This window comes from Hemicordylus capensis, chromosome 3 (assembly GCF_027244095.1).
Source record: "Hemicordylus capensis ecotype Gifberg chromosome 3, rHemCap1.1.pri, whole genome shotgun sequence".
Taxonomy (NCBI): domain Eukaryota; kingdom Metazoa; phylum Chordata; class Lepidosauria; order Squamata; family Cordylidae; genus Hemicordylus; species Hemicordylus capensis.
The window spans coordinates 313,993,825-314,012,735 of record NC_069659.1 but is presented as its reverse complement, the minus strand read 5'-3'; the positions used below and the strand labels follow the sequence as shown (position 1 = coordinate 314,012,735).

Genomic DNA, 18,911 nt, shown 5'->3' with positions numbered 1-18,911 from the left:
TTGTCTTGACCATATACTTAAAGCTGGCTTCTTGTGACAAACTTCGAGAACACTTGGACCTCAGGTTTTCTTCTTAGGATTAATTTTCCCATTACAATATGTCCCCATGTACTATATGCAAGTCATCTTAAGTGGAGCAGCGGGGAAATGCTTGACTAACAAGCAGAAGGTTGCCAGTTTGAATCCCCGCTGGTACTCTTATTGGGCAGCAGCGATATAGGAAGATGCTGAAAGGTATCATCTCATACTACATGGGAGGAGGCAATGGTAAACCCCTCCTGTATTTTACCAAAAGAAAACCACAGGGCTCTGTGGGCACCAGGAGTCAAAATCGACTTGACAGCATACTTTACCTTTACCTTACTATATGCAGTGCTGACTTTTAAAAGAAAATGGAGGAAAATCATTGTTATGCACCACTAAACTTGGACTTGTTTCTCTTCTCCTTCCTTTGTCCCTGAGTGGCCTGTACAAGGAAGACTACTGCTAGTTAGTGCAAAGTCTATCACTTGCCTTGGCAGGAAACAGTTTTCTTGCTGGCAGGATTAGGATCTTGCTGCTTGCACTTATATTCTACAGTACATGGTACATTGAAATGAGCAGGAAGATCACTGACTGTCCTATAACTTCAATGGTCCAGTCATTTCAGAGCTGATTTGAGCCCGTTGGTTCAGGGAGAGGAGAGGGTGGGAGCACATGGTTGAGGGGCAAAGAAAGAAGTGGCTCTGTGAAGCAGGTATTTCTTGTAAAAAATTTCCCTCCTTCCCCCTCCAAAAAAGCCCACCTATATCTTCATGTATTATATGCACCTTGGGCTGAGGCTGTTATTAAAAAAATGGGTCAGGGAGCATATTCTAATTGGGAAAGTAGGGTAATTGGGCCATCACCCTATACAAAATGTTTGTACATGTATATTCTCAAAATTCGTGATTTTTTTTTCATATTAGGGTAGGGCAACACGGATAATAGAATAAGTGGTTTTGGTTTCAGTTTTTTAGCCTACTTTCCAGTAGACTTATGAGATCACCCAGCATTCTGTCCATGTGTGTATTCCCTCCATCAACTTTGCAATAGCTGGATTAATATGAACCAAATCAGATACAATTGTAGGGACACCTCAGTGGTGTAGCTTGTGATGTACACCATCCACCCCAATTCAAGATGGCGGATGCATAAACCTTTGAGGCTCAAGTGGGCTAGCTTGTGAACTACCTAACTGATTTGAACCAAATTTGCTAAAGCTGTAGGGACTCAGTGGTGTGGTTTGATGATGTCATCCACCCCAATTCAAGATGTCATCCAACCCAGTTTACCTCCTTCCTTTATTTTGCTTATTGAATGATCAAGCTACTTAAAACTTGATCATGCCTAGTGCCGTGATGATATTAAGGCAGAATTGACTCTCCTCTAAATTTATATATAACCTTAGTTATTCTCTTTATTGCAAAAATTCAGCAATTTCATCACATGCAAATCGGTTTTTTATTTTTCATTCCCATCAGGCTCACAGTAAACAAGATGATGAATTTTGCAGCATTTGGCAATCACTGCAAAGCTCTGGAAAGCCTCTGCCTGCCCAACAAAATAGGCATGAGAAGGTTAGTTTATATCTCGAAGTGAGTGTGATTATATATGATGGATTTCCAATGCAGGATTTTGTTACTGAAAAATCTCATTTTCTAGGGTGAAATTTTACCTCAGTATATAAAGCTAAGTACTGGTAGCCAGTTCTGCAAACCTGGTTTCAATGAGAGTAGCTTCAAGGGCCAGCAAAGAAAACCGGAATCATTTAAAAAATGTGAGTACTCTTGTTTAATTTTGTTTATTTTTCATCAGTGTAAAGCTTCAGTTCTGGAACACAAAAGAATTTTTATTTCTGGAGATTTCTTCCAATCCTGATGCAAGTGATGCTCAAATTGTGGGAAGAGAGAGGTGTTGCCAGTGTTATCCTAACACCTGGAAATCTCTCCCAAGAGGTGGCTCCCAGTTTTCAGGAAAGGGTGAAAATCAGGACCACTCTGATTTGCTGTAATAAGCATTTGATTTTTAGCTCATTCCAGAGGCCCTTGTTCGCCCCTTTCCCCAGTGACCCCTTGGAGTAAGGAAGATAATGAAGAAAATAGGAATGGGTGGAGCTGGGAAGCCCTTAGGAGCTGGGGGCGCCCAGGTTCTTAGAACCCATCTGCTCAATTACAGCTACACCCCTGGCTCATTCCTTTCATTGACTATTTGTATTACCACAGCCTTTTTTTCTGTTCCCTAATATTCTTCCTTCATTCCACTGAGGACCTTCCGTGCTGTGATAATTCTCTGCTAAGACTTTACATCCAGAGTCTGTCCCTTTTGTCATGCCTTCTGAACATACAGAGCAAGAAGGAAAAGATAGTCTGATTTGGGCCAAAAAGAGGCACACCCTCCGCCCCTATCTGATTTTGTTGGAAAAATTGTTCTTAACTTGTTTGGCTAATATTGTGAACTTTTGTATTTGTAGCTAAAGAAGATTCTAAAGGTCCACGAAATGAAGGACAAGCACACAAAGTATCAAATAAGCCGGTAATTTTTATCTTTGTCCCATGCTGATTCTAATTACTGTAGCTCTGTTCTTTCCAAGGTCACTGTTGCTGTTGATCTGTTAATGGAAGAGATATTTTAATACTAGACAACAGCAGTTTGCAGAACCATTCTTATGACTCCCATCCCTGCTCCTAACCTTGCAGAATCATGGGCAGGCTCCAAGCATCCATGGAATTGTACTGTTTGGCCAGGTGGACTATGATAAGGTTACTTGGACAGAAATCTCCAATACCATATGGCATTTTGCTTTTGAGAGCAGTTGATGATATTCTGTCCAGAGAAAGGGCAAAAGTCTTGCTGGTTATGCACAAGCACTTGGGTATGCCTGAAGTACCCCTTTGGGTCCTGGCCATGCCACAAATTGGCAGCATGATTCCTGCCAATGAGTGTGTGTGTGTGTGTGTGTGTGTGTGTGTGTGTGTGTGTGTGTGTGATATGTACATATATATAACACATATATACATATGTGTTATGTATGTATACAATGCTTGTATATATGTTGTACAGGTGAAACTCGGAAAATTAGAATATCATGCAAAAGTCCATTAATTTCAGTAATGCAAATTAAAATGTGAAACTGATATATGAGAAAGACGCATTACATGCAAAGCGAGATAAGTCAAGCCTTAATTTGTTATAATTGTGATGATCATGGCGTACAGCTCATGAAAACCCCAAATCTAAAATCCCAGAAAATTAGAATATTACATGGAACCAAGAAGACAAGGATTGTAGAATAGAACAATATCGGACCTCTGAAAAGTATAAGCATGCATATGTATTCAGTACTTGGTTTGGGCCCCTTTTGCAGCAATTACTGCCTCAATACAGCGTGGCATGGATGCTATCAGCCTGTGGCACTGATGAGGTGTTATGGAAGACCAGGATGCTTCATTAGCGGCCTTCAGCTCTTCTGCATTGTTTGGTCTCATGTCTCTCATCCTTCTCTTGGCAATGCTCCATAGATTCTCTATGGGGTCAGGTCAGGCGAGTTTGCTGGCCAATCAAGCACAGTACACTGTATACTTTTCGGAGGTCCGATATTGTTCTATTCTTCGATCCTTGTCTTCTTGGTTCCATGTAATATTCTAATTTTCTGGGATTGTGGATTTGGGGTTTTCATGAGCTGTACGCCATGATCATCACAATTATAACAAATTAAGGCTTGACTTATCTCGCTTTGCATGTAATGCATCTGTCTCATATATCAGTTTCACCTTTTAATTTGCATTACTGAAATTAATGGACTTTTGCATGATATTCTAATTTTCCGAGTTTCACCTGTATGTGTTTGCTTCTGCTTGAGGAAGAGAAGCCTTCTAGATGCAGCTTTTATATAACGGAGATATTTTCTGAAATTTTTTTAAGAAGTTTGACTGTGAATTCATAGTTGTGGTTAGCATAACAATTTGCATTCTATAGCTAATGGGCAGAATTTAGACTAAGTTATTAAGTTCCCTGTTGAAATTAATGAGATTTAAGTTGATCATCACCATCTATTCAGTGGTGATTAAGCTAGTCTGCATCCTGCCTAATGTCTGGTTTTAAAATATTATATTTTATTTAGAAGATTATATAAATGTATACATACACACAAAATAATTTTTTCTGTGTGTTTGTGGCTTGGCTGCTTACAATACAGAGCCTCTACTTCTGCTCATCTGCGGGACACTGAGGGGTTTACCTATGGCAGTGGGCATTCTATCCCCATATGCAAAATGAGCACCTCAGCTGTTTATTAGCTTTAATTACCTTACATTAAGCAGTGGCATTTTCAGTGGAGGAAAGGCTCTTTTGAGCTTCGCGCTGTTACTCCACCCCCTTCCCTGAATGTCTGCATGCCAGTTCGCATTGCACACCCCCAGCATCCATCTTCTGCAAATCAAAGGAGCAGGTGCTACTGTGGGAGCACATCAGCCAGCAAGTTGGTAGAGAACCAGTTTGTGTGCGGACATGTTAGAGATCCAGCTGAACAATGGCAGAGTTGGGGCTACCTGAGCCCAATTACTGCTTGGGCTCCTTGATGTAAGAGCAGATGGCTAGCATCTACTATGACTCTGAGCACCTAATCTACTGCTATGGCATCATCATGCTGGAGCAATAGTTGTCACCCAACATCAGCATCCACAAGGTGGAGCTCAAGCTGTTGTGTGAGGTCCGTGCAAGCAGATTGAGGAGGTGAAAGATGTGGCCCATGGGCCTCCACCACCTGCAGCAAAGCAGAGGTAGGAAGTAGGTCCTTGCCATGCAATGTTGCAGCACGGAAGAGAAGCAGGGCAAAGACAGGCTACATGTGAGGGGTGGAACTTTTCCTTAAGGCCCAACAGAGACCTATGGAGAAGCCAGTCTGAAAAGTACTCCTTGCCTATCATTTCTGTTGGGGGCTTGAGCTAGTTGGGCCTTTGCTAAAAGGCCTGTACTGCTTTTACTTTTTGTCATGCTAACCTGATTTACATTCAGCCTAACATTCAAATATTGGGATATAGATAACATTCTTGTCTGTTTCAGAATTGTGCAGGTGCTAATAAACATAATGTGAAGCTTTTGAAGAGGAATGAAGGTCCAAACGTGCCAGTAGAGCAAAAGATTGCAGTTGATGGTCCCAGTATAAATGAGAAGGTAGAAAATAGCTCTCTAAATATTAGGATGCACTTCAGTATATTCTGAAAAGAAACTATTTTCTTGGTAGCAAGCATGAATTGTCCTCTTTGCTAAGCAAGGTCCACTCTGGCTTGCATTTGAATGGGACTAAATATGAGCACTGTAAGATATTCCCCTTGGGAATGGGGCTGCTCTGGGAAGAGCATCTGCAGGCTTGTATGCAAAAGGTTCCAAGTTCCCTTCTTGGCATCTTCAAGATAGGGCTGAGAGAAATTCCTGCCTGCAACCTTGGAGAAGCCTCTTCCAGTCTGTTTAGACAAGACTGAGCTAGATGGACCACTGGTCTGACTCTGTATAAGGCAGCTTCTTATGTTCCTATGATTGACAAATAGTGTATAAGATTTTACTTGGAGAGAACTGGATTTTTCTTCATGGTCTCTTCACATCAGAGTTGCACCCTCACACCATGTACTATGGTCCGAGCCCAGATTTACCAATGGTTTCATTTTGTTTAAGATTGTGGATCACTCCTAAGCATGGTACTTTAAAATATATCTACTGTAGTGCAATGTATAGTTTGACCCACAGTTAAATGTTTAGATCCTACTTCTTTCAATGGGATTTGAACACAATGTCTGGATTGTGCCCTTCTAATTGGTTTCTGTCTGTATGCATTCTTTAGAATGGGTCTGAACTTGAAAGCCTTTTGGCATCTTTGAACATTTCCAAAGAAAATGAAGTGCAATCACCTTTTTTCAAGGAGCCAATAAATGAAGAACACTTGTCTCCACAGTCTTTTGCTATGGTTTGTATGTTGTATTAGCTACGAAGTTAGAATTAATTTTTTTGGCTCTTAGTTTTAACTAGATGAATGTAATGTATAAACAAATTTGTATAGTAGGATTATATTATACTATATATAAAAATGATGCTGTTTAATTTTCATCTCTTTAAGAAAGGAACTCAGATGCTCAAAGAAATTTTGAAGATAGATGGTTCTGACACAGCAGAGGCAAAGACAGTGACTAATGAAGTTTCTGCTTCTACCTCTAGGCAGGATTATGGACCTGCCTCACAAAACAGACATACAAAAAATATGGGTACGTACAAAGTTATTTTCCCCTATAGCAGGATAAATTGAGATAGCTGTGTTATACATAATACTGTTACTTGACTACAGTGGCCTTTTGAACAAAATAGTCTTTGTACTTTTTTATTTTCACTGATAGCTGCTTTCATGAACAAATCCCCTAGCACATCAGGATCTCAGAATACTCAAGCCATGGAACCTGGGAGCCATCCTGTTATTGGACCACCAAGCTCATTATCTACTCCAGTTTCTGAGCTTTCTCGTATCTGTTCACTTGTTGGAATGCTGCAGCCAGATTTCTCATTCCTCAGAACACCACAGGTAAGGTTAGCTTTAAATAGTAGTTCTACATAGTTATTGAACAAATAAACCTGTACGTATTTAGAGGACTTTACCTCACCTTTTTCATCGAATGATCCTCAAGGAGACTTAGTTGTGGGTGGCAGTATTAATAAAAACAAAACCCTCTCCTGTCTATTTGTCTGGATCAAATCTGACAGTAGGAGTAGAATGTTCTTATAAGGAGGGGGAAAGCAAGCTCTCTGAAGCTGCTCCTTTGCTGGCCAGTGGCTTGGGGCCAGGCTGGTCTTGCCCTTTCCACAGTGTTGTTCCTGAGAGACAGGAGATGCAATTTCTCAGTGGCCCTTAATCCTAGCTGAAACCACAATAAGGACAAGGCCCTCTTATTGTTCTGAACAGGGGCGTAACTACTATTAGGCAAGGGGAGGCGGCTGCCTGGGGCCCCCCACGCCTCAAGGGGCCCCCCAGAGGCAAGTCACATGACTATATATTGTGAAGTGTGTGTGTGTGTGTGTGTGTGTGTGTGTGTGTGTGTGTATCAGCGAGGGGCCCATTTTAAAATTTTGTCTCTGGGCCCACTCCAGCCTTGTTACGCCCCTGGTTCTGAATTTTAAAAACTAAGGTTAATTACGTGAATCACGGGTCAATGTTTTTATAAGGCCTGTGGCTCACTTAGGGACCAGAATACTGTATTTGTGTTCCAACTTTATATGTTTTAGGCTGAAGGTTTCCTTCACCACAGCCATTATCTGTGCTTTGAATGTCAACCCCTGCTCTTTAGCCAAACTTTAATAGGAAACCTTTTATTTGCAATAGCCTGTGAACAAAATGAAGTAGTTTATTAATACCACATTGTTTCTCTGCTGCTGGATGAGGACATCTTATGTGGGTTATCCTTCCCACATGCTCCAGAGGCAAGACTATGCAAAGTAGTTCAAAGGCTTAAAGTTCTGGGAAGGATGACCCCACCCAGTTCTTCTCGTCCTGTGTTCAGCTCCAGAGACAGCTCCTCTACTTACTATCCAAGGCCTCCTCTTTCCTGATTATTCTACATTTCTTTTTCTCCTTAACCATTTTCAATTCCATTCTCTCTGCAGAAAACAACACAAAACCTCAGCTCTTTTCCTTTCTCTACTCTTCCGTTGCCTTTCCCTTTGCTCTCTGCCCCCTTTTCTCCATGGAGCAGTCGACCAGGCTTAGACATGTTCTGGTCCCAAAGGGAACAGGCTCTACAACAATCTTTCCTCCTCAGCCGAGGATATACTCAGCCCTTCAAAGTGTCCAGCTGAAACAAGGCCCTCTTCACAAGGCTCGACAAGCACCAGGCCCTCTTCAAGCCCAAACACAAAGTCCCAGGAGGGACCATCTGGTCTCCCGCCTTCTGGCCGCGAGACCAGACGCCACACTACACAGCTTGGCTCCTCAGGCACAGATGAGATACCACTTGCTCCCAACACTACCCCACTGACACACAAATTGCCCCACAGTAAGGCACCTCAAGACAGTCACAGCCCTCACCTCCTCTGGAGGGCCGGATGCAGGTGCCTCCACCTGATCCTCATCTGGCCTCCAGGGTACAGCGGGGCCATTGGGTACAGTGCAGATCTCTGCACAAACTGCCAGATCTCCAACTGCAAACAGGGTGGAAAGGGTGCAAACAGTTCTGGAGAGAGCAGGTAGCAACAGGCACAGCCCTCTGAAATGGCCCCGAGAACCACTACATCTTCCATTGTGACAACTTCTGCAGCAAACATGGAGCCAATGAGACCTGTGCCTCTCGGACCCCCTTCCCACCCCATAGATCTATCTAATTCCCCACCCCATCCCTTCCTTCCTTCAGGTTTTCCTTCTAGGGTTCCATTTGTGTGGCAAACTTGGTTTGAAAATCTGCTGACCTTACTTAGGCAAGGCAAAGATGTTAGTGTAAAAAAAATGGGGGGGGAGGAGCACTCCTCCTCCTCTGAGTACTCCTCCTCATCCCAGAGTCCCACACCAAGAAAATGCAATAAGAAACCCAATACATACAACAAAAGAAATCCAAAGGTTCCTCTAAAACAAGTAAATTTAATAACACCTCTACAGCTTCTCAGCAAAAGGAACAGCTTCATTCTTCTGAGATTTCAGATTGTGACTCCCCTGACCCTCACCCCATGGCCCTGATACAAATGGGCCAGTTGATTACCCTTCCTTTTCAATGGATGCCACTCCACTGGAAACTGACCTGGGTCACACTCCTGTTGATGACACCCGCCCCCCATTGGATCATGACCTAGATCAGGACTCCAAGAGGAAGGGAAATGGTCTGATGATCAAAATACAGACTCCTTTTCTGTATCATGATGATAATTCATTGCAGTAGATTTTTCCCCACTCATGACCAACACTATCTGCACTTTGGACTTGCAACTTACACCACCTGGAGAACCATCTTCTCTTCCTAAAGGTGCATTGGTCTTTCCTAAGCCCAAATCTAAAGACAATATTCCTTTTCCTTAAATATTCTTTTTTAATGTGGTTAAACAGGAATGGCAGCTCCCTGCATCAGATAGGAAATCTACAGCAGTAGCCAGCAAATTTTATAATTTACAAGAAAGAAGTCTGGACCTTTCCAAGGTTCCTCTCACCAGTGCCCTTGTGGTAGCCCTCCTCTCTGGTTCCATTCTTTGATTGTGGGTGCTCTTAGAAGATCCCACGAGGCATCCTCCCTATCAATCCATTCCTCCTCTGATTCTTCTGTATTGGCCAAGGCATCCATTTTATGTTTGGATGATTTAATTCACAGCCCCCTGCCCAATCCCACCCCTCTCAAGCCGACACTGCTAAAGGTTCAGAAGGCACAGGCCTTCATGGCAGATTCATCCCTGGCTTCTATCAGATTTGGAGGCCGTTCCACCACTTCTACTATAGTAGCCAGATGCAATCTGTGGTTAAACCACTGTCAGGTTGATGCTGCTTCACAGGCTCATCTAGTGGCTGTACCATATAATGGCTCCAAACTCTTTGGGGACAAAGTCCTCAAAGACATCCTGGTGGAAATAAAAGATAAAAGGAGATAACTTCCTACTACATTGTACAAGTCTAACTGCACCCAGAACAAAAGACCCTTCCAATGCTTTTGCCCCTTCAGGAATTCCTTTCGGACCAGGGACAGAGATACTAGAGTTCAGCACCCTTGCTGAAACAGACAGAGACCTACCAACAGGGCCTTCCCTCAGCCACATCAATCCTTCAGCACCCAGCCCAGGTCAAATAAACAGCAATCCTGACTTCCAGCCCCACAAGTGGAGGGTTGCCTTACAGAATATTTCCACAGCTGGGAAATGACCACTACAGATCAGTGGGTCCTCCACACAATCAAACAAGGGTACAAGATAGAATTGATCCCCGCAACCACTGCCTCATAATACCCGTCATGCTTACCTACCAGATAATCACGCCTGCTGTCAGCAATTCACCATCTTCTCTCCATAGGCACTATAGAACTAGTTCCAATCTCTCAACTGGGAGTGGGTGTTTATTCTGTCTTGTTCACCATCCCCAAAAAGGATGACACCCTCAGGGCAGTACTAGACCTCAAGTTCTTGAACAAGTTGATAAAGTGCAGATGCTTCAAGATGGAAACGCTCCAGTTCATAGAGGAGTCCCTACACCATCTAGACTAGACTATATGGTCTCCATAGATCTAAGAGCAGTGTTTCTTCACGTTCTCATTCACCCAAACAGCCACCACTTACTCTGTTTCAAGTATGCTGGCTAACTTTACCAGTTCAGGGCACTTCCGTTCACCCTCTCATTGGTCCCAAGGATTTTCATAAAATTCCTGGCTCCCCTGGGGGCTCACCTGCAACTTCAGGGCTCAGAGACCTTTAAAGCCTTAACCAACCATGGCTTCTTAGTCAACAGGGCTAAAAGTCACCTCTGTCAACTTCAACATTTGGGGGTTACCACAGACACTGTCTTGGATTGCCTTTTCCTTTCTCCAGAACGCGCACAGAAGCTGAAGGAAGCAGTGCATTCCATTTGGTCAAACATCAAGGTCCCTCTACGGCAGGCCTAGTCCACTTAGCCCCCGCCCCCATCGGTTTTTGAACTCTATAATCCCCAGCCACAATGGCCAATAGCCAGGGATTATGGGAATTTTAAGGCAACTTCTGTAGGAGGGCCGAAGTTGAGCAGCCCTTTCCTACTGTAATTGGCATGCCTGCTAGGCCTTAATCCCCTGGGCCAGATTTCACCTACACCCAAAGCAATGGTTCCTTCTTCCATACCCAATGAACATTGCCCAAAGGAGTCACAAGACTCTATATTCTTTTAATTCCTTTAGATGGTGAACCTCCCCCACTCACCTCTTTCAAGGAAAGCAATTCCTGGATCCTCCACAGATTATTCTTATGACCAATGCCAGTATTCTTTTTTACTCAGCCTTGGTTAATCAGAAAACCCACACAAGATATCCTCAAATCCAGTAGCAAGAAGCAGCTTTCATGGTAAGTAAGTAAGTAACCTATGCTCCTTTTTTCCCCTCCATAGACAATGACAGTTTGTCAGGTAAAACTGTCAAATGGTTTATTAGTGCATGGACCCCAGTGTCATTCTGAAAATGAAGCCAAGGAGAAAGCAGCGTTTTTTGCTTTGCAGCAATTGGTAAGACCAGTAATTAAAATGTCTTATACAGTCTTGGTATGGTGATTTATATTTTATTAAGTTGTTACTCGTATTTCACAAATATTAAGCATCTTTCCTTAAACAGAGCTCTATTGGGTTGAACTTTACTCGGCCACCACCTCCAGTATTTCCAAATTATCAACCAATGGGGACCCTTGTGCCACCTGGTTCAATTCCTCCAGTCTTCACTCAGCACACTGGTAAATCTGTGATCATTTTCTATTTTATTTTAACTTTTTTAGTGTCTATACAGCAAAATTAAAAACTATACTGTGAATCTCTAAAATATAGAAGTGATATAATTATCTTTCATAGATGTTAAGCTACTCCTTGGCAAAAATGTTTTTCTCTCATAATTTTGCATAATTCTCTTAACCTTTATGAAATAGTCTTCTAAACAGGTACCGGTATGTATGTGTGCGTGTTTCTGTTTAGCCATAGGCCATTACAAGTATAATTGTAGTTAAAGATAAAATGCCTCATAATACAAAATAACTAACAAAATAAATAGTTTCAAATACTCAGATATCAAGCATTAAAGTTATTTCATTTTTAATACAACATCCTCATAATTTCTTTGAAGCTACAGCAGATAAAGCAATAATGTAAGAAATATAGAGATTTTACATTCCCAAAGAATGTAAATAAGAATTATTTGCACGACAGAAAATGCTACATTAGGAGAGAGACGTAATTAGTCCATTCTCTGCTGCTGATATCCAAGGGTATCACCTTGAGTGGGTTATGATTCTCCATGTGGCTCCCTAAAGCAGGGATATGCAAATTAGTCTTTAAGAGATGGAGAAACATGGCCCCACCCAGCTCTTTTAGGCTTGCATGGCTCCAAGGCTGCTGTTCTCAGCTTTTCTCTCTGACCAAACTCCTTTTCTCTTTCACTTTCAGGCTTCATCTTTTTGTTCCTGGATTCCTCTTAGCTTTCCATTACTGTGTCTTGACTCATACACACACACACACTTTTCTTTCTAGTTTTCAGTTTGTCCCCCCACCCCACTATTGCTAGGTTCTTCACCCCTTTTCTTTCCCCTCCCTTTCATGGAACACGCCAGGTGTGTGCTCCATGTTAGAGTCAGGAAGGGGAAATTCCAGCAGGGCCTGCCGAAAGTCCTCCTGGCAGCTGGCAAGTTGCCCCGGACGTTGCAGAGTCAAGCTTGCCGTTCGGGAGGAGAGAGTTCACAGTGGAACGCACGCCCCACTGAACGGATGATGGGCTGCGTTCCGGAGCTTCTGTCCATTCAATCGGATATTTTACCAGCAGAAGGAGAAGAAAGCTTGGAACAGAGTGTGAGCCCCGCTGAACAGCTTACTGGTGGCACTCCGGAGCTTTCACCTGCTCAATCAGGCGTTTTGAGGGCAGAAGGAAAACAGATTCGGAGCAAGGTGCATGTCCCACCAAACAGCTGTAGGGTGGTGCTCTGGGGCTCCTGTCGACTCAGTTGGGCGCACTTGTCAGTGTGTGTGAGGGGGATCAGGCCCCGGCCTCATTCCTGCCCACCGCCAGCTCCGCCCTTGTTTGGTCCAGTGCTATGGCTTCCGCCTGCTTCCTGAAGCTTTGTGAAGCATGCTGCTCACAAGTTCAGATGGCCTCCACAAATGGCATGCAGGGCACAGCCAGCCCCCCCCCCCCGCAAACTGAGACTGAATCCAGATAAGACGGAGCTACTCGTTGTGCGGGGTTGAAACTCGGGAGACAATTTTGATCTGCCTGTTCTGGATGGGGTCACACTTCCCCAGAAGGAACAGGTACGCAGTCTGCTTCTGGATCCAAGTCTCTCCCTGGTGTCCTAGGTTGAGGCAGTGGCCAGAGGTGCCTTTTATCAGCTTCGGCTGATACACCAGCTGCATCCGTTTCTTGAGATAGATTACCTCAAAACAGTGGTACATCTGCTGGTAACCTCCAGACTGGATTACTGTAATGCGCTCTATGTGGGACTGCCCTTGTATGTAGTCCGGAAACTACAGTTGGTTCAGAATGCAGCAGCCAGGCTGGTCTCTGGGGCATCTAGGAGAGACCATATTACTCCTGTATTGAAGGAGTAACACTGGCTGCCGATATGTTTCTTGGCAAAATACAAGGTGTTAGTTATAACCTATAAAGCCCTAAACAGCTTGGGCCCTGGGTATTTAAGAGAACGTTGTCTCCGTTATGAACCCCACCGCCCATTGAGATCATCAGGAGAGGTCTGTCTGCATTTGCTACTGGCTCGCCTGGTGGCTACTCAGGGACGAGCCTTCTCTGTTGTTGCCCCAAGGCTTTGGAATGCGCTCCCTAGTGAAATAAGAGCCTCCCCATCTCTGACAATTTTTTAAAAGTCTTTAAAGATGCACCTCTTCACCCAGGCTTTTAACTGACACTGTTTTGATTGTTTTTAATGTTGTTTTAGAATATTCTTTTAAAATGTTTAAATTGTCATATTTTAAATTTCTTGTTTTGGTTTTTAACTAACGTTTTAATGATGTTTTTATTTTGTTGTAAAATACCCGGAGACATAAGGTTTGGGCAGTATACAAACAAACAAACAAACAAACAAACAAACAAGGCAACCTTCTCCGCCCAGGTCAAGCAAGCCAAACAGCAATCCTGACTTAGGGGGGGTCGCCTCTCCTTTCACTTACAAGCTTGAGAGTGCACCACCTCAGATTATTGGGTACTCGACATCGTAAAGGAGGGCTATTGCATAGAATTAACCAAAACCCCACCTCACCGCTTTCTACACACCTCAGCCTCCCACCTACCCTCCAAACACAAGGGTCTCCAGGAGGCGATCTAGCACCTCCTATTACTCGGGGCAATAGAACTGGTGCCAGTGGACCAACAGGGAGCGGTCATCTATTCCATCATCTTCACTGTGCCCAAAAAGGACAGCTCCCTTCAGATGATTCTGGACTTAAAATACCTCAACCCCTTTGTAAAAAAGAGGAAGTTCTGCATGGAATCACTCAGGTCAATTGCTGAGGCCCTACACCATCGGGAGTCACTTAATGGTTCAGTGGGGAAATGATTAGCAAGCCAGAAGTTGCCGGTTCGAATCCCTGCTGGTATGTTTCTCGACTATGGGAAACACATATCTGGCAGCAGCAATATAGGAAGATGCTGAAAGGCATCATCTAATACTGCGCGCGAGATGGCAATGGTAAATCCCTACTGTATTCTATCAAAGACAACAGGGTTCTGTGATCGCCTGGAGTCGACACAGACTCGGCGGCACACTTTACACCATCGGGACTTCCTATCCTCCATAGACCTGAAGGAGGCTTATCTTCATGTACCTATACACCAAAGCAGTTGCCTTCTACTGCGCTTCCTCTAAACCAAAACACACTACCAATACAGGGTGCTACCTTTCGGCCTCTCCTCAGCTCCTTGCATATTCATGAAAGTCCTAGCACCAGTCATAGTGCATCTCCGATTCCTAGGGGTCAGAAATTTTGCTCACCTGGACAACATGTTGGTCCAATCTCCATCTTTACAGTCTGCCCAGAGGGACCTCAACACCACTCTACAGGTCCTCCAGGCCCACAGGTTCCTGGTCAACAAGGAGAAAAGCCAATTACATCCTTCCCACCAGCTACCACACTTGGGCGTCGTGACAGACAAAATAAAGAACAAACTCTTCTTACCACCATAGTGCAGAGCCAGCCTGGAGACGGAAGTCCATCAGGCCTTAGTACAGAAGTCCATGTCAGTGCTCTCCCTCTCTGGGATCCTGGGACTGATGGTGGCAACCTTGGAATCGGTACTGTGGACATGTTTTCACCTGCGGCCTTTACAGTGGTTCCTGCTACCCCATCACCTGGAGAGTGCCATGAAATCTATCAAACAGGTGAGCCTTCCACCCCAAGTACTACAATCTCTGAGATGGTGGGTTACACCTCCACACCTCTCCATGGGGAAGGAGCTCCTGGATCCTTCATGAGTCATCATCACCACGGACTCAAGCAAGCATGGGTGGGGTGCCCACTGTCTCCACGACTTGGCTCAAGTAAAGTGGTTGGCTGCCAAAAAGCAACACAGCATCAACTGGCTGGAGCTCCAAGTGATCCAATTGGCACTTCTGGCATTCTACCACATAGTCCAAAACCAACATGTACTGATCCTCATGGACAACACCATGGCAAAAGTGCACTTGAACCACCAGGGGGGAACCAGGTTGAAGTCTCTGCAGGCAGAAGCAGTTCTTCTGTTCCAGTGGGCCGAACAAAATGTGGCATCAATAACAGCTTACCACATATAAGGCGACCTGAACACGGTGGTGGACTGTCTCAGCAGGAAGGAAATTCTCCCAGGAGAATGGAGACTGAACCTGAAAACCTTCAGATACATATCGAACTACTTCGGCCACCCATCCATGATCTGTTAGCAACTCCAACAAATGCTCAACTACCATGATTCTTCACCAGGTTCCCCTGCCCATAAGTGGAAGCGGTGGATGCTCTGTCGGCACCTTGACCGGTGGATCTCCTATATGCCTCCCCACTGATTCTGATCACCTGGTTTCTGCCACAGGTGAAATTCCTCGGGGCCCAGGTCATACTGGTAGCCCTGTTCTGGCCTCGAAGACCCTGATTTTCAGAACTCTAAAACCTGGCAGCAGCAGAACACCTGATACTTCCAGTCACAGCGGACCTACTCCAGCAGGGCCCAGTGTACCATCCAGATCCAGGCTAGTTACAGCTAGCCGCCTGTAGACTGAATGGCGCTTCCTGAAAGAGCATGGCTACTCCACAAAAGTGTTTGATACAATGCTGGCCTCTAGACATCCTTCCACGAACAGGATCTATCACTACACCTGGAGGGCATTCCTCCAGTGGTCTGCAAGACATGGGGTTCCTAAAGGAGCAGCTACCATGAAGCATCCACTGCAATTTCTTCAATACAGTCTGGACCAGGGTCTCTCCGCAAACACGTTGAAACAGCAGTCCACCGCCCGGGTGGAACTCATTTCAGGGGGATTGAAATACTCCAAGATGAGACGCCTGCACTTGAAGCGTTTCTTCAGGGAGGCAACCCTGATTCCCCATCACCGGTGGTGCACCCTTTTCCTACATGGAACTTACATAGGGTCCTGAAGGCTCTACAGAGCCACCTCTTTGAGCCAATCAAATCTATCCCCTTATGTCTCCTGACCCTAAAGCTTGCCTTTTTTATTGCCATCACATCGGCACGTAGGGTGTCTGAGTTCTGGGCCCTTTCAGTTCACAAGCACCTTTGTTATCTTTAACAAAAAACAAAAAACCTCACTAAAACTCATCCCTGACCTTTTTCTTCCCAAGGTGACCTCACCATTTCATAGGTCCCAGGATGTTGTGTTACCATCTTTTTGTCTAAAGCTGGTACATCGAGTGGAAAGAGCTTGGCACAAGCTGGATTTCCGTAGGTTGAAGACCTACATGAAACACACAAACCACATCCGGACTATGGAGTCATTGTACATTTCCTTTTTGCCTCGAAAACTGGGTCAGGCCGTGACCCCCAGCGCTATAGCTCAGTGGCACAAGGCATGCATAGCCCTGGCAGATAAAACATGGAACTTTAAGACCCCCTCTAAAGTGTTTGCCCATTCGACCAGGGTGGCTGCCACCTTGGCTGCCTTTTTTACGAATTCTCTGGTCCCAGACATTTGCAGGGCAGCTACCTGGAGGGCCCCCTCAACCTTCACCAGGCACTACAAATTGGTTACCTTGGCCTATGCACAATCAGCATTTGGGAGGCAAGTACTTCAGCAGGTTCTTCCTTTGGAGTAGGTGGGGTGCCCCCCCCCAGTTGGGCTGAGGGCTGTGGTATGTCCCCACTCAATGAGATGCCCTTGGATGTCAGCAGCAGAGAATGGAGCATTGGTTCACTTACCATGAGGGCTTCTTCTTGCTGCTGCATCCAAGGGTGTCTTGGCCCACCCTTTAGCACCCATGCCTACTCCGCAGGGATCCTCAGGGAGTATTTCTAAACTATCTGCCTAGAAAACAAGGATTCTCCTAGGGTCCTATTTTTAATGGACAGTTTTTGTTAATTTTCCCCCAACATACTGTTAGTTTCTGGGTTTTGGAGGTTTTTGCACCTAATTCAGTGATTTTTCTGGTTGTTTCCACTAAGTGTTTTTTCTTCTTTAAAGTACTCTTGGCTTTCTTGGCCTAAAAGAACTGGGTGGGGCCATGTTTCTCCAGCTCTTAAAGACTCTAACTAATTTGCATAGTCCTGCCTTAGAGAGCCATGTGGAGAACCATAACCCACTCAAGGAGACGCCCTTGGATGCAGCAGTAAGAAGAAGCCTTCACAGTAAGTGAACCAGTGCTCCATTTATCAGCACATCGAGAACATCTGGGCTTGAAAAATGCATTGTTCACTAACTTCTCATGAATGTGTCTATTGGGTTCTATGATGAAGGCACTTTGCTCCCCAATTAAAGGGATGTGAAATGTATGAACTATGATACAGGATGTTGGATTAAACTGCTGTTATGCTCCTTTTAGACTACAGAAAGTTCTCAAACTTACAACACAATTGGTTCCTGAAAATTCTGTTTAAATTGAAACATTTTTATTCAGGTCCTGATTTCTCATAGGAAACAATGTTATAAATTTGGACTTGGTACCTGAACCAAGGCAGGATATCCTATTTTTACCAAAATGACCCAGAACTTTGTATTGAATCAGTAATAGGAAAGTCACTTCATGCAGTCTCTTGGCTGTCAAATCTCTTGGTGTGTCAGTCACAGATGTGTAGCAGAGAAGTTGATGGTGAAGAATCAGAAGTTGGTTGCCCTTACCACCCACTCCATTCCTAGTCTCTTCCCCGCTCCACAAGCCCTGCCCTTTTCGGCTATGAGATACAGCATTCATTTGGATGGCCATTGGAGACACCCTTCTCATCTAACTCTGCTTCAGTGTGAGAGAGTGTGTGCATGAGTGTGTGAGATAATTTAGCGCACACACTGGTACCTCTTTGCCCTCCTTCCTTTCCTGTCTAACTGTCACCCAGGAGAAGCACAACACAAATTCAAGCTACTCAGTTGCCTCTCTTCTTGGATCTTTCTCAGTTTTCCAGGCGAGGAAAGGAGGCAGCTAGCTACCTCAACTCCATGTTGTTGTCATCCTCGGCAACAATTAGATGGAGAAGGAAGGAGAGCGGGTGGGAAGTGACGTGGGCTAGGAACAGGCCACACCCAATCTTGTTGTCACCACCCCCTCTTCTAGTCCAAACAGCAGCAGTCTAGCAAACCCTCCCCACCCATGGCAAGTGTCATAAAGTTGAAACACAGTTGCAGAATTAGAACAAGTTGGCAGTTTGCCAGTGTTAAGAAGCACTTGTCTTAACTCAAATGTTGTAAAATTGAGGACTGCTTGTATAATGTGATTGTATGCCTGGAACCCATAAAAATTGGAATTTGGGAGGGATTTGAAGAATCACTGCCCATTTTTTATGTAACAATAGAATCTAAAATAAGTTTATTCTTTTCACAGCTAATATATATCCTTCACCATCTCACACATTTGCCCCAGTGCCATGGGGAGCACCCATACCAGTTCATGGCAAACCTTATTATCCTGGTTCATATCCTGGGCATATGCCTTTTGCAGGCAATGTACCAGTTGGCACACACAACCAGTTTATACCATTGCAGGTAAGTTTGACATCAGCTCCTCAGGTGTATATATATAAAATAAT

The 18,911-nt window shown here is 44.4% G+C and overlaps 1 protein-coding gene across 5 annotated transcripts in view; it reads left to right on the top strand.

Moving 5' to 3' along the window:
- Positions 1 to 18,911, top strand: part of XRN1 (5'-3' exoribonuclease 1) — a 120,434-nt gene that overhangs the window by 98,472 nt on the left and 3,051 nt on the right. For all 5 annotated transcript variants that reach the window (XM_053306886.1, XM_053306889.1, XM_053306887.1 and 2 more), the window contains 10 exons: positions 1,503 to 1,598; positions 1,684 to 1,798; positions 2,492 to 2,553; positions 5,083 to 5,193; positions 5,858 to 5,980; positions 6,131 to 6,275; positions 6,405 to 6,586; positions 11,096 to 11,209; positions 11,316 to 11,430; positions 18,707 to 18,867. In XM_053306886.1, coding sequence (XP_053162861.1) covers positions 1,503 to 1,598; positions 1,684 to 1,798; positions 2,492 to 2,553; positions 5,083 to 5,193; positions 5,858 to 5,980; positions 6,131 to 6,275; positions 6,405 to 6,586; positions 11,096 to 11,209; positions 11,316 to 11,430; positions 18,707 to 18,867 — 1,224 coding nt within the window. The remainder of the gene's footprint in view (positions 1 to 1,502; positions 1,599 to 1,683; positions 1,799 to 2,491; positions 2,554 to 5,082; positions 5,194 to 5,857; positions 5,981 to 6,130; positions 6,276 to 6,404; positions 6,587 to 11,095; positions 11,210 to 11,315; positions 11,431 to 18,706; positions 18,868 to 18,911) is intronic.